This window comes from Leguminivora glycinivorella, chromosome 7 (assembly GCF_023078275.1).
Source record: "Leguminivora glycinivorella isolate SPB_JAAS2020 chromosome 7, LegGlyc_1.1, whole genome shotgun sequence".
NCBI lineage: Eukaryota > Metazoa > Arthropoda > Insecta > Lepidoptera > Tortricidae > Leguminivora > Leguminivora glycinivorella.
Window position 1 is genome coordinate 8,784,378 of NC_062977.1, and position 17,006 is coordinate 8,801,383.

A 17,006-nucleotide genomic window follows, 5' to 3' on the forward strand; every position below is an offset into this window, starting at 1 on the left:
AAATACAACCAGTTTCATGTCAACAACTTTTTTGGTTAAAATAGCACCTACGTGCTTTTTGGTTCAAACAACAAGCTACTTGTCATTTGAATCAACAAGTCGATTTTATAAAAACAACCTGACACATATTGTTTTAAACATACGTTTGGCTGATTCAAACGGATAAACCGCAACAAGTCGAACTTGTTAAATTCACAATGCAAATTTCTCTCAGTGTAGATTTCACCCATATGCGCGAATGCGCGTCTTACTTAGTGTTATCTCGCGGATAACATTCAGTAACTAATGTTCATATCAACATGTGTTCGTAATAGAATCACCATGTCTTACATGAGTTATGCCTTCGTGTTGACTCACGGTCAACCCCCGGCTGCCTTCGTGTTGACTCACGGTCAACCCCAGGCTCGCGTCTTGTTAAAAGTACGCGTTGTGTGATCATCCGTAGATGATGATAAAAATACTAGTCCACTGTTTTTCTTGGTCAGTGCGTTTTACGCTTTGGCATTGCCAACGACCAAGATAAACTTAGTATCAAAAGATAGTGCAGTGGACGCGTGCGTCTGTTGCCGTGCACGAAAAAATAATGAGGATCCCACCGCCGGTTGACACCGACCTGAGGGTGGGGGGGGGAAGGTTTAGAGCCAATTGAAATACTTATTTTTTATAAATCTCTAAAATAAGCGTGCAATATGTTGCCAGTAGATTAAATAAACTACAATAATGTAAACTTAATAATTATATCGAACAATGAAGCGAGGAAATATAATACATATTTGCTTGGTGTGCCGATTTGTATGTAACCTCAACGGTCCGCAATATAACTAAAATCGCATGCAAGTTCGTGCGTCGTCTAAATGAGCCTTAAGTGGAGTAAAGTGGCTGCCGGCGCGACTCTCTACGCGGAACTGCATCCCGGAGGTCCCGCCCCAGCCGAGCGTCGAACTTACTGAGAAAAAAACAGTGTCCACCTATCTTCTTTCGTTCCGCGTGTACAGTTAGCCGCGCATTGAGTAATCGGAGCCGAGAGCGCGAGATAATGTTGCGCACGCGTGAAATATATATCCGAGTGTTTTAATTGCGGCCGCGTTCCGCTCCTGGGCCTATAGCCAACAGTGCAATCGTGGACGCTCCGAATCGTATCTCTCTTTATCTTCCGTATTGAGGCGACAGAGCTAGTTGCGCAACGGAGCGGCAACGATCGTACGCCCGGCTAGAGACTTTGGACTGGTATGCGCGTGTCGCTGCTACGAAGAAATTCGGTCGAGGAGTGGTTTGCCTCACGGCGACCTTGCGCTTGCACAGCCTCCGCGCGCGCGGTGCCTCCGTGAAAGTCGCGATCTAGCGACGCGCGCGCACCGCCGTCTCCGCGTCTTCATATTCACCTCGAGCCCTTTGCTCAGACATGCTTTCTTTAATTATTCCTTGCATGCTTTACTGAGCATAAATTATTTAGAATTAACACGTAAATATTCGTCTGTTAAATATTAAAAGTCAAGTTTCCAGGAAAATATAAGCTTGAATGGTTATCAAAGCGCATTGATTTAGAAAAAGATAAAGATTATAATTAACGTCTAATTAATAAACTTCGCAAGGTAGACGTTCATTAGTGTTTCTTCAAGAGTTAATTTTCTAAGGAGAAATAAATATATATTGGTGAACTAATTCAATGCGAGTGCATGTGTGACAAAAACAAGGTTTTAATTACTAAGAGATCAGCGTTAATTAAAGGTTGATGTCATGAATTACACATGTACCTAATTAAGAGTTAAGACAGCGACTCCTGGTCGAACGTGGCCATTTAATTCATAAAGATACGAAATCAATTATAACGATCGTATATCACTACTATTTAACAAACAATCGAATTCTTTGCATATTGCTTGGCACTAAATTATATTTTAAAAACTTTTAATTGCATTTTCTTGGCCAAAATAGGGCGGAATGACTATACAGGTTGTAACCGATGTATTCGTAAAAAATAATTAGATATAGGTATTAACTGTAAAAAAAAATTACGAAGTCTTTATCAACTACAAAAAGCTTACAGCGACAGAAACAAAAGTTCAATTGTTTTAGATATGCTGTTCTGACCAGACACATGACTCTCCACATGCTTTCACCCTCATCTATCTGCTCTTTGAGCCCCTCCCCCTTCAATTTGATAGAGTTGTTTTAAAATTATATTTAACAAACGAATCAACTTACCATACTGACATTATTTTATAAGGTACAGCGGGTCAATTTCGACTGGAGGGGGCATTGCAACTGATAATTTTTTCCATGTTTTACAATATTTCCACTGGCACGCGTGTTTAGTGGATACATTTGGAACTCAATTACTGTTACAATTGCCCCCCAGTCGGAATTTGCCCCGCTGTACTTTATATCCTGTTAGGTACTTTGATGGAGAGAAATTGTGCAAAAATAGTACTGTTTGAGTACCTAACTATTACTATATGCATCTAAGTAAACAAATAAGTAATAGGTATAGGACAAAAGTTCAAACTTAAGAACATCCTTTATTTAGCGCATTCATTTAAGAATTATAATTATCGAATATTATATGTAATTAGGTGTCCGTAAATTCATAATTAATAATGCGAAAATGCGAACTCAGCACACAATTAACTTCTTGCATGGGCTTGATATGCACATAGGAATGTTTCATTAAAATTCCATAAAAGTTCCATGACGGCTTTGTATTTATTTATTATTTTATTGACACAAGGAAATAAAAAGAAATAAGTTTAAATAACCGTACAGGAAGTTATTTACTTTTGTATTGATAGGCAAAGCAGAAGTATTGCATTTATTTTATCAATTAGATGAAATTTTTCGTCGCGTCACAGCTTTTTAGAAGTCAGTATTAAAGTCACAAGATAGCATAGCTTGTATACCTACAAGGTACTAGGCGACGATATACTTACGTACATTTATACATACCGAGAAAACACCCATGATTCAGGAATTCAGGAACAAATAATGTCTGTTCATGAAACAAATAAACCTTACCGGGATTCGAACCCAGGACCATTGGCTTAGGAGACTAGGCCAGACTGGTCGTTTTAATCTTTTTAACCCCCGACGCAAAAACGACGGGGTGTTATAAGTTTGGCGTGTGTGTCTGTCTGTCTGTCTGTCTGTGTGTGTGTGTGTGTCTGTCTGTGGCATCGTAGCTCGCGAACGGAAGAACCGATTTAGAATTATTTTTTTTTGTTTGAAAGCTGAGTTAGTCGGGAGTGTTCTTAGTCATGTGAAAATCGGTCCACTATCTCTGGGGTTTTTTTTTTAATTTTAATTTTCTGGTCAGGTTATTTTGTAACACTTTAAGTTCTCGCGCTTTGTACACATATTTAAAGTCACACACAGGTCGAACGCGATTAATTAACATTATTTTTACCTTTTTCCCAACGCCTGGCCGAAACGTTGGGAAAAAAGGTAAAAATAATGTTAATTAATCGCGTTCGACCTGTGTGTGACTTTAAATAGGTTATTTTGTGTTTATGTTCTAAACGTAGGTAATTAGCATTTCAACATGCCAGTATTCAGCTACCAGTACCGTTCTAAAGTGTCGTATGGAATTCCTCTAAAACATCATCAATGGCTTACTCAACGTGTAAGGCGAATAAATCGCACATAATGGACTTGCTTAGGCAGCCTTCCAGGATTGCTGGGACCCACACAACGTTTCCGGAACATATTTAATCAGTGATGACTGATGACTCAAACTGTTCAAGTCATTTTAGTGCCGCCACTAGTACAATGTGCAAGGATATGACTTTGAGTAATTTTATTTGCAAGGTACGTAAATGAAAATATTTTTTTACAAGTAGGTAACTTATTTTTTTTCTAGTTCAGAGATTAATTATAAAATTATTTCATTTGCAGTCGAATTACCTACTTAAATAGTTCTTTAGAATTACAGCTACTTTTAAATGACTGTAGATAGCACTATACGTTTGCTAAGAGTATGTTTCTTCATGTGACAAGTGATTCATCCAAATTTGTTTACGAATCTATAATTAGTATGTATATTTTATGATATTTCGAGTATTGCTCGGACACACACACACAGCTTTTCGATGGTCGCGCGACGGCGATGCGACGCATACGAAATCAAACCTTATCGATATGAAAGTATGAGACGCGACGGCGACGGTCGCGCGATGATCGCGCGACCGTCGCCCACGCAAGACACGGCGTTAGTTCCACCACTAATAAGTACGATAGTATAATGTCTAAAGAACTAAAGAGTTCTAACACTACATAATTAAGTATATATGGTATAATGTAGTCATATACAAATTATACAAAACAATTTTACCTCCGCCTAAAATTTGTTTTGGTTTTGAGGTTACTTATCTTATCATCTGTGGTCAAATGATAATTTTCTACCGATGCTAAGTTCTTCAATTGTACCTATCTACTGTTTTTAATGTAGATATCACAACAGTAAGAGTATATTTTAAGAACTTAAATAATGAGTATTGGAATGTTGTCTTTTAGTTTCTTAGGTATTCATGCTGATTTGTTTATAGTTTATGCGTGTTTTGATATTTTGATAGGTTTTCCCCGACTAAAGTTCCGCTAGTAAAATAGATGCAAAGGACAAACATTTCTAGAACCTCATAGGTACATAAAATGATAGGTTGATAATATAACACGTACCTACCTAAATGTGAATCGATATATTCAAGAACTTACATTATATTTTAATCAAATTTAATAAAGAAATAGGTGCTAAATGAAGGCTAAATATATGTAGGCTTATATTTAAAAATATGTTACCCGGTTTATGTATTCAAGTAAATAAGTTGTTATTTTCATACAGTGTGTTACCATCGCCACTATGCGGGCATTTATTAAAACCGATAATAATATGATCAATTACCAACTGTTTTCATATATCAAAAGCAAAGCGTAGTTTAAATTTAAATTCACTGCCAAATTAACTTTCTGAAATCTGCACATCCAATGTACTGCGTCCATTTCATAAATGTCATTACTCACCAATGATGAGCTCGCATTGGGTCTATATTAATTCGCATAACTGAATACTCCTAATATGAATTGGCATACCGTTTATTACGCATAACGTTTAATACGCATATCATTATTTCGCATAACAGATTTCGTATAATGCTAATGCGCATAATGTAAATTGTTATAACGATGAATTGGTATAAGTATAATAAGCATAACTTTGTTTCGTAGAATGTTTAAATGGCATACAAGAAAATTATATTTTCACCACACTAACGGGCAACGGCTTACTTTTCTGTTTGAAAACAGATAGCAAAATTGCATTTTATCCACAAGAGTGCAAAGTAATTTCATACAAATTTTAACTTGATGTCTTAAGCTAGCTGATAGAATTTTACGTATAAATGATGATTTTGAATCATAAATATTGAAGAAATCGATGGATTTGATTTATTTTGATGTCTTATAGTCAGTATTTTGTTCGTGTTGGGGTGGTGAAAATGTTTGTGTTTCAAACTCGGTGGCAATGTTTAACGTGCCGTACGAAGGTTAATGTGCCTTGAAACCCTCGCAACGCTCAAGATTCCTCGTTTTGAACCACTCGCTACGCTCGCGGTTCAATATTGGAATCGGAAGTGCGATATGCGAAAATCTGAACGATGAAATAATGTTATTTTAATACTATCCATTTTCAATTTCTTTAGTAAGGTAGAGCGGGGCAAATCTAGACTAAAAGGCAATTGTAACTAATCCATTTTTTCCATTATTACACTATTTCTCCATTATTCCATTATTACATATGTATCCACTGAACACGCCTACTACATAACTGGTAGACACTCTATTTTCTGAAAAACACTTATGAAAAACGAAAAAACTTAATAAGTACTTAATGTATAAATAAAATAAAGACTCCTTAACTCAAATAATCTTTTTAATTTAAGATTAGCAGTTAAGTTCATAAATGCATGTATGTTTCTTAAAAATAAACAGTTTTTTTAAATAATGCAAACATTGTAAAATATGGAAGAAATTGACCAGTTACATTTGCCCACCACTCGAGATTTGCCCCGCTGTACTTACCCCTATTTTTTCATGCTTAATAAGTGAGACAGTAATAATAATTGCGCTCGAAATTGGAAAATCAGCTCCTGATTGATCCAATCGCTTGCTCCATACAGTTAGTAAGTATGGCAATTCATTTTAGGATAATTAAAGTTATACGAAATAATAGTATGCAAATTTCAATTATGCAGATTCATTGTTATGCGAAATAAGAATTATGCATTTTTAATATTATGCTTATTCAATGTTATGACCAATTATGTTATAAATGCGAAATCTGTTATGCGAATTCAAATTATGCGAATTAATGATAGGCGAAATTGAGGGCACCCGCTCGCATTGCCTTTACTTGGCAAGTGTCTGTGTGTGGTCTCTGCGTATGCTGGTAATTTTTTTTGTTAGAAAGTTTAATAAGTCAACATTTTTATTTATATAAATTAAGGGCATGGTTAAGTTAAATAACCATGTTAGATTACGGCCTTTAAAAAACCCTTGCTGGTAACACACTGTAGGTATACCATGTTGTCAAAACTACAAATCTGTAGGTATGCAAAGCGGTTGTTTTGCGTCTCTTATAAGTGATCTCGTTTATGTAAATATTTCGTTAGACTTGTTGTTTAGTAGCCCACGCGCCGGGGACAGGTACCTACTTCGCGAGTGATTTATGACCGAGCGATTGAAAATCAGGATTTAATTAGTTGAACTAAAACACAACAGACATTAATTAGTTGAGTATTACACACCTGCGCTGTCAACACTATTTTAAGACGATACGATACAGGTCAATTCTCCATACAAACGCTTTTGACTATTTCCTCCCTGGTTTTTGAAGATAGAGCAATGATGGTTTCAACACAGATTATTATTATTTTTACCTGTGTCGGACCGTTTTTATTTTTTTGCTATTTTTATTTTAAAAGACGCTAGAGTCAATCAAAAATATCTAAAAACGGCCTTTTTCAATATGGCTCAAAAAAAGGTGTGATCGGTAACAATGAGCCAAAAAAATCTAAACCGTTCGACACAGATTATTTTTATGTTATTCAAATTCTCAATTTTTGTTCCATTTAAATAAGTTTTGAAGGAGGAAACAGTCGAGAGCGGAACCTCGATTTTAAACATTTTTTCGCAATATCTTTTAACTGAGTTGTTCTTATGGACAATTTATTTTCGATAAATCTAGTTAATAACACTATGTAGTATATTTAACTGAAATTCCCAAATTGAAAGGGGGACTCCTTTCCATTTTAGCATTTTTGATCCCGTAGCGTCTTAATGGAACTTACGGTGTTTTTTCACAGGACGTGATTATGCCTATCCAATTTCATAATATTTTATTTAAGAAAATTATTGTTTTAGTGTATATTTTGGAAAATAAATAACCTTATGGTGTGATTGATGAAATATCTTCTTCTTCTTCTGTGCCTGGTCCCATTACGTGGGTCGGCCCTCCTCGTTCGTAGGCGCCAGGACACCCTATCCTGGGTTGTCTGTGTGTTCAGCTGTGCCCGTTGTATTTCTTTGTTAACGGTTGTCCACCACGTGGTCTTAATTGGATTGATGAAATATCAATTAAGTATTTTTCGGATAAATTGTGTGTCGAGTCGGGTCAGATTATATTTAGTTGCCAAAAGTTTTTAATAAAGCCAGAAAAAAAATTGTTAAGTACTTTGACAACATTAACACAAAAAATAAGTCCTTCCTTATACATAAATAATAATACCGAACATCACAAAACATGAATAATAATCGGATTGTGAACATGTATATTTAAAGGTAGGTACTTAAAACTGATGTATTTTTATCATTTCCGATTGTATGTACGTACCTATATCTATTAACGTTTATGAACATTTTCTCATGTAGGTACATTGTTGATCTCAACCATTCCTAGCAATTAAGTACTTCAATTACTCGAAGTAAAAATAACTATAATGTCATAATAACGTTTTATGGTTTTCTGCGTACCTACCTAATAGGTATCAGTTTAATGTTTCCATTTGTCGGGTCACTTTATATCGATAAATGCTTTTTCTTATACCCACTTAACTGTTTTATAACTTCATTCCTAGTTCTTATTCTGATAATGATCTGATACCATTAAAAGTAGCTTAAACGTGAAGTTCTAGTGAAATGAGTTGATGAGTAAATTATTAGGGTTAGAGAATCAGTTAATTATTAACCCTTTATAGAAGAAAATTCTTCGATTCAGGTTATGATACACAGGCCACCCACGATTAGTTATTGTAAAAAACGGATAGTTTTCTCTGTAATTATATTGATTACCTAGCGATTAGTAATGGCACATAACTTCCTCAGGCGCCAGTAGCTAATGTTTTATTCTCGCGGTAATGACTAATCAATGTGTAGACGGGCTTTATGTACTCTTACCATCCACTTCTTTGGTCTTGAGCTAGATCCTAGGAATCTCCGTGCCTTAACATACTCGTATATCTTAATGAAAGACATACATAACTCCGTAAAGGATAGTTGCATCCGTTGGCTCGTTGGATGGACGACATTCGAAAAACTGCAGGGCACTTCTGGATGAGATTAGCCCAGGACCATAAGTGGCGTACACGAAGGGAGGCCTATGCTCAGCAGTGGGCGATTAATGGCTGAAATGATGATAATGATAAATGAAAATAAAATCTAAGAAAAAAAATCGAAACTCGGGAAATTAAGAAAAAATATGGTCGTTTATGTCGCCACGCATTTGGTTGATGCTCAGTAAAAAAATTCCGCTGATACGTATATATCTATACATCCATTCTACTTTAAGGTTGGTTATATAAAAAATATTAAACTCAGAAAGATAATCAACATAATACATATATCGTAATGGTTTACTCCAGTTTGAAGATATATAAGCGACACAATTTTAACTAATATCAGCTATATGGGTCAAATTGTCAAAACTAAAGTTCCAAATGTTTTAATCCGGTGAGATGACAGTCAATGTACTGTGACTAACACATCTTTTTATACAATATTTCCGAAAATATAGCTATGTGTCATAATTCACATAGCAAGCGCAATTCCAAAACTGATGTTATAAGAAGATAATGTAGTTATGTGATTTATTGCAGTTAGCGATTATAGGAGGAACATTCAATGTATGGGCATCACATGCCTACTTTTGATAAAACATGTAATACTGAAATGAGCTCGACGCTGTTTTTGGAGCATATGTATTTAGGAATAAGGTTTAAAATGGCATTGAAAACGAAAAATCGTTAAAAATCACATAGCGAATTTTGCACGCGCAGCGACGAAATATTACTTTGACAATAATCCTGGATTCTCTTATCGATATTAACATGGCAGAAGCATCTTGTGTCTCTTCGGGCGGATTAATCGGCACGAAGATACTATAATTAAGCAGTATTATGCTCAACAGTTCAATTAAAACATTATTAAGATGATAATACCCTCAATTATTTTGCACGTAGGTACTTTATTTACCATTGATATGGGTTTGTTTTGTGCAAGTAGGCGCGAGTGAATGCTCCGTTTATGGCAGGCGTCTCCATTTCGCGAATAGCAAAAACTATTAAATTATGTGAGGCAATTATTTTTTTGTATAATGTTTTGAATGCATTACCAATGAGGATATAGAACCGGAACTAGCGTAATTAACAATACGGCGAGAGTCTTCGTGTAAACTCACTTAAAATGTATCACTTTTTGCTCTACTCTGTTATTAATGAATAAAATGGTATATGTCCGAGAGTAGGTACTCGAGGTCATCGAACTCGCAGAATGTTGTAAAAAAATGCGCTAAGGACGTTGGCTATCAACCGCAAAAACGGCACTGCAAGGGGTCATTAAATCTGCGATTAAGTTTGAATAATAATTATCAATTGGATATAAACATAGTTTGCATTGGTTTGCAGTAACTAAAGATATTTCGTGTTTAATTGTCAAATATCTCGCACTGCCTCGTTTGCTTAGACACGAACGTCTGAATTTTGTGTTTGTACACTTTGCAAAGTAAACTGTCTACCTAATTGTATTCATGGACAAATGAAGCAGACAGGTTCAAAAAAAGGAAAAATAATAGAACTTGATTTGTGGATTTGCTTAAATATTATTCATATTATTCCACGTTGATTGCACGTTGAGTCTGCCTAAGCACTTTAAGGATTTGAACGTTATCTTTGGGCTGCGAATACAATTTTAAGCTTGTTTTTTTTGGTTTGTAGGTACTATTAGCATTTCTAAAAGGGAAGGCAGCAACCGAGTCCTACTGTATCAATCACATACAATGTACCACGATGTATATCTAGGTCGGTGCTCAAAATCCCAATAAATAAATTACTTATCACTCATTTGAGATAATTTGGAGTTCATTGACTGCCCAGCGTTACATTCGACGCGCCAATGTTGAATAGTTTTTGTTGGAATATAATTATCAGGATTTTAATTTGAAATCTTGTCCCTACATGAGCATTTGTTTTTGTACATTCAGGTGCCTAATTAGGGAGTATCATAGGTATGTTAAAATTATTACAATGATACTTGATAGTAATATTCACATTAAAAAAAAACTCCAATCACTTTTAATTAATTAATATCATTCCAATCTATCATAGTAATCTTAACCTATATTAACAACTAACCATTAAATATTGGTTAATGAACTTACCATTGAAGTAGTGATTTTGTCATTGTTATTCAAGATGTCACGTTTGACACTAACTTGACCCCTCTGATGCACCCATGGTGTATGTAGATCATCTCATTTTTGACGTTTCTTAAAGATGGCATATTCTGCATCATGTCTGATTTGGAAAAAGTAAAAAAAAAAATGTCACTTTTATGGAGGGTTGTTCTTGTTGATGTTATGTCTTATAAAATAAATCCTTTACTTTTTCCTAATGAGAATACGATACCCGATGTGTCCTTAAACGGATCTCCTCAATTTTTGTTACACCTTGTATAACAGAATTGGAAAAGTACCTAAAGTAAGATTGGTCATTGTTTCAGGTGGTGCGCACTCGTGGCGTAGCGCGAGAGTGTGATGCGAGGGGGGCGGCGCAGCGGGCGCCGGCGCCGGTAGCTCCGACCATGCCCGGCCCGCGCGCTGCCGCTCTCTGTGTGCTCGTGCTCGCCGTCATCGCTGACACCGTGCACGCCTCCACTGCGCTCAGTACGTACCACATTTATTTCGCTTTTCATCGGGCAAACTCGGCTTGGTTCAGCTCGCATTGATCAGGGTTGGCACTCGTGGAGTATGTGATGCAAAAGGGCCGCGCAGCGGGCGCCGGCGCCGGTATCTCCGACCGTGCCCGGACCTCTCTGTGCTGCCGATGCTACATAGCAATTATTAGGGATGGTACATATTTTACGACTTCTAATATTCGTATTGCAAATGAGTTGCGTACGCTCGTACAATAAACTACTGAATAATAGGTACTAGGGTTGCAAAAAAAAGGTTTTTTTTCTGGCTTGAAAAAAAAAAACATGAAAAAAAAACCGTGAAAAAAAAAACAGTTTTTTTTCTGGAGTATGTTTTTTCTAAAGTATGAAATCTGAAAATTTGCAAAGTAGTTAATACTTTTATACGGTTTTTAAGACTTAATGTTAACTATTAAACGAATTTAGTTAAATAATTTTAATTTCTGCTCTTATAAAAGTAACATTTACGAAATCTGTAGTTGGTAGTTATCACTATTTACTGTTGGCAACACCACCGCCTCTTCACGCTACACGCAGCATCGGGGATTCCCCAATAAACGTTTGTATACTGAATGTTAATTGAATTAAAATGTACGTTATTGTTATCGAAACACGTTACAACTCACGAAAAACCGTTATTGTCGTATTATTTGTTCATCTGAAAAAAAACCATATTTAGAAAAAAAACCATGGTGCTCGGTTTTTTTTCATGTTTTTTTTCATTATTCTGAAAAAAAAAACATTTGTTTTTTTTTCTATTTACAACCCTAATAGGTACGTTTACGATTTTTTGAGTTGCTTACAACTAAATAGTTTAAATTACCTGTCTAATTGTTGTGTCTTTTGTTGCCGTTGTAATTCGTAGATAGGTAATTAATTGTCTATAAAATGCTACGGCGTAGCGTCTGTAGCGTTCTGTTACAATTTTTTTTGTATTTTTTCTGCAAATATATAGGTATACTATTTTTAATATAATTATGGATAAAAACATAGGGACCGTTCTAAACTGTATGTGTACATACCAATCAACATAACGCAGTCCCGTAAGAAAGCTCTTGATTAAAAATAAACGTTGTTAAGGTGCATACTTTCATCGGTTTCACAAGGCACCTCACAACAAACGGGTTGCTCTCGACAGTTACCGGTTGCACAAGGTGGCCGACGACAATTCTTCGGTTGCGAAATCCGCGGTCCCACATAGATCACAGCCGCGCTGGCGCCGGTGAACGGTTCCATTAGATGCACACGTTTACTTCAGAATCACGATTTGGGATCGATGATTCAAGGATTTAGGAGCCCTTCGTGTCGCCGTTGTTTTACTTGTATTGTAGTCTGTTGACCCATTTCGAACTTTAAAACGAGTAAATCTCTGAGATGTCATGGATCGGATATGTCATTGTCAAAATGGCGTGTATAAAATACTAAGGCCCACTTGCACCAACCACTTAACTCAGGGTTAGTGGTGTCATCTATCAAATTCCATATAAAATGGTGGGTTAACCCTCGGGTTATATGTCAGGTATTATGTTACAGTTCAAATTCATCGTTCGAATGGAGCCCTGACATGATCTAACAATAAAAAAAATCATAAACGTTAGATCTTATACAGGGTGTAAACCTAATACGGGCGAACCTCTTAACGGTGGTGAGTATATGACGTATAAAATGTAATTAGATAACTTTTACTTAAAATTGAAATATTTTTTTTATCCATACAAATTAATTCGGCCCGCAACGTAATGCAAACACACTCCCGTTAAACGCTCGTTGACAGTTGTCATTGATTGTCATCGCAATCACGTTTACAGTACATTGCTGCTGAGATTTTTTTCAAAAATTCATTATTGGGTGAAAATTAAGAGTAAATCAAAAACACCTCTTAATTAATGATAACAATATTGAATTATACGCCTGGTTTCATTTATCGCCCTTATTACGTTTACGCGCTGTATAATGCGGTAATAAAGTTTAGAGTCAGTTTAGAGTCAGAGGCATAGTCTCATTATATTGATAGTATTGATCCTGATTGCAGGTTACTTTTGTTTTCACATAGAACGGAAATTGAGGAATTATGCACTTATGCAGTGTATTTACTCTGTCCCTAAGGCTAGGGTATTTACAGGAGCAACTTTCTAAACTTATCCTCATCAAGCCGTCATTACTAAAATGACCAATAATCGTGCAGCTTATAACTATTTTATGGATATTTTGCGCGCTTTTAAATTAAAACGCCGCAATCATACGGCGTGTAAGGACCGTATATTTTCGAGATTTACATAATTTCTAGTAACTAGAGTGTGTAATCTAACCGATACACGGATATTAAGTAAGCAAATCGAGTCCTTTACAATTTAATGAAGTCTGATGATGGAAATCGTTTTTTTAGTATGAATAGGTAGACGTTTGACCACGATCACACCTGATGGTAAGTGATGATGCGGTCTACGGTGGAGCACGCTTACCTATGAGATACCTATTTACTCTTGCTTTAAAGAGACCTAAGCTTGTAAGAATGTTATTATACTTTATACTAACGCCTCCAAAAGTTTTCATCGCAACGAGATTCAAAAGGATTAAAAAATATCTGTTGTATCAAGTTGACAATAATAATAAATGTGGGTACAAGCTTCTCAATTACTGAGTGATGATGATGCCAACTTTGAACAATAAGAAGGTTCTTTGCTATCATCTTGTATAAAAACTAACACGTTCAAAGTTTATCGACTCCATTGGCAAAAAAAAAACCGGCCAAGAGCGTGTCGGGCCACGCTCAGTGTAGGGTTCCGTAGTTTTCCGTATTTTTCTCAAAAACTACTGAACCTATCAAGTTCAAAACAATTTTCCTAGAAAGTCTTTATAAAGTTCTACTTTTGTGATTTTTTTCATATTTTTGAAACATATGGTTCAAAAGTTAGAGGGGGGGGGACGCATTTTTTTTCCTTTAGGAGCGATTATTTCCGAAAATATTAATATTATCAAAAAACTATTTTTGGAAACCCTTATTCATTTTTAAATACCTATCTAACAATATATCACACGTTGGGGTTGGAATGAAAAAAAATATCAGCCCCCACTTTACATGTAGGGGGGTACCCAAATAAAACATTTTTTTCCACTTTTTATTTTTGCACTTTGTTGGCGTGATTGATATACATATTGTTACCAAATTTCAGCTTTCTAGTGCTAACGGTTACTGAGATTATCCGCGGACGGACGGACGGACGGACGGACGGACGGACGGACGGACGGACGGACGGACGGACGGACGGACGGACGGACGGACGGACGGACGGACGGACGGACGGACGGACGGACGGACAGACAGACATGGCGAAACTATAAGGGTTCCTAGTTGACTACGGAACCCTAAAAACCATAGATATACCTATTATAATAAACTGGTCGTCAAACTATAAATGACCTTCGCGTTATCAAATTAGACATAGTAACTTCAAATCACGTATCGTTCCTCACAATGCTATATTAACGACCAAGTTCAATGTCAATTTTATTGTGTATTGACATTGATGTGCGATTAAAATTCGTTTATCTATGAATGTCAAGCCTTATCTATAGCACTCTTTCAACACAAACGGCAAAGGCCGGCCGTGCCGCGAATTTAATCGATATGCCATATTAAGAAATGAAAATGTATACCAGTATAATACCAATTCGATATGAATACGAAGGGGTATTGAGCAAGCAAATGCAAACAACAGATAAGTTTATATTTAAAAAAAAAACAAAATGAAGTTCTGGATGTGACTCAATATCTCCTCTACCTATTAAAGGAGCACTAGGGACCCATTTACGGTGAGAAAACTCGCAATACGAGTTTCATTACATTGCAGTAGGTAAGTACCTATTCAATTGGTGTGCTGAAATGTAACTTTAACAGTTCGCAATGTAACTAAAATCGTATGCGGGTTCAAGTACCGTGTAAATAGGCCCTAAGAAACTACTTCTAAGATTGGTCGTGCCGTATAATTTCTACATATACATTTGTCAAAACGTCCAGACACAAAGCAAACATATTGCCACAACTGATAGTCCGTATAATCTCCAACAATACGAATTACTCGATTCGTTAATATATTGATTTATTCTCAAATTCGTTTGCCTTGAAAGCCAGTTGCTATGGGATTAAAAGCATATTATGGAATACAAACCTGACCACGCTCCGAAGAAGATATAGCTAGGTATAATGTATGCAAAATATTACTGTTCGTTTATAGCCAAGAATAAGCTAGTTTAATATATATGTCAATTTTGTATCGGTATTCCAGTTATTATTTAAATATAGTACCTGTGTAACATTTACATATATTATAAGAAAGTGTTATATTAAAATAGGTATGATGTATTTAAAAAAAAATGCTAAGTTAAACAATACACTGATAATAAGTAGGTACCTTCAACGAGTTGTCTCTGAAAAACATTTAGGTATTAAATAAGAGTGGATTTAGTCAATAATTGTACATATGTATATACTATGTTGCTTAATACGATGTGTCCCCGCAAAATGACAGCGCAGATAAAGTAGACAGTACGTATTCGCATTTATCAAGAAAAAATACGGTAGCATCTTAACGCAATATTGACACAGGCAGGCTAGCACACATACTAGCCAAGTATATTCGTGAGAATTATAAAATTTGTGGGCACTTAATCCGTAAGCGTGCATTAATTACCAAAATATTTACGTAGGACAACCTCGGCGGAGCCGGCTACGTAATAAGAATGCGGATATGCCACGACGTAACGCCGATGTCATCTCTACGATACACGAGAGCCTGTGTTTATATTGTGCCACGTGATTGTGTTGATCGGTAGCCGTTGCTAGCCATATTTTATGGAACAGGCTGATGACGAAAATCTGCTTAAGAGTAAATCAAAAAGAATAAAGCAAGCTATTACTTCGGTAATTTATATTATGTTACCAAGGAAAATGCGAGGCAATAATATAAAAATATCGTAAGAATGTGATTGTGTCCACATTATTAGTTTTGGACCACACACGGAATACACACAATATATTATTTGCTTTATAATACTTGCGATTTTTTTTTGTTCTAGATAGACTAGAATAGAGATATACCTTATACTCGTATTGTTTAGACAATTCGAATTTTCAAGAATCTTCAAGACTTCATTCCTATTGATACATAAAATTTTCAAGTCAAAATGTTTCATTTATTTTTCAGTAATATGTATAATAAGCAGATTCTTGTAATACAAATATATTTCTGAGACAGATAAATTAAAATAGGTAAGCGACGATTAGTTTAGCTTTGACTCCGTGTATAAATGGGAAAGTGTGTGTGTCTGTTTGTTTGTCCGTCTTTCACGGCAAAACGGAGCGATGAATTGACCAGATTTTTTAAAGTGGAGATAGTTGAAGGGATGGAGAGTGGCATAGGCTACTTTTTGTCTCTTTCTAACGCGAGCGAAGCCGCGGGCAAAAGCTAGTGTTTATATATTACCGCCAGAGGTAATATACTATTGGCGATACAACTTCTTTTACTTAGCGCCGCACGACTCGCGTGGGCGTATTACTACGTACAATAATTCTATTCTATACATATCATTTATTTGTGTCACACGGAAAGATATAATTTAATGCATATATGCTTATATAAAACACTTAATCGATTCTCACGGAGAACAGCGATTCGAAGAAAACCAATTCGATGATATCTTCCTTAACACCATTTGATTGTATAAAAACCTGCCAGGAGCTGCTGTTTTATAATTTTATGACACGAATGCCACGGCCA

At 35.9% G+C, this 17,006-nt stretch overlaps 1 protein-coding gene across 2 annotated transcripts in view; it reads left to right on the forward strand.

Annotated features, from left to right (window-relative positions):
• Nucleotides 1–17,006, forward strand: part of LOC125228390 (BMP-binding endothelial regulator protein) — an 82,549-nt gene that overhangs the window by 25,941 nt on the left and 39,602 nt on the right. For both annotated transcript variants that reach the window (XM_048132939.1, XM_048132940.1), the window contains exon 2: nucleotides 11,038–11,200. In XM_048132939.1, the coding sequence (XP_047988896.1) occupies nucleotides 11,119–11,200 (82 nt within the window). In that variant the 5' untranslated portion in view covers nucleotides 11,038–11,118. The remainder of the gene's footprint in view (nucleotides 1–11,037; nucleotides 11,201–17,006) is intronic.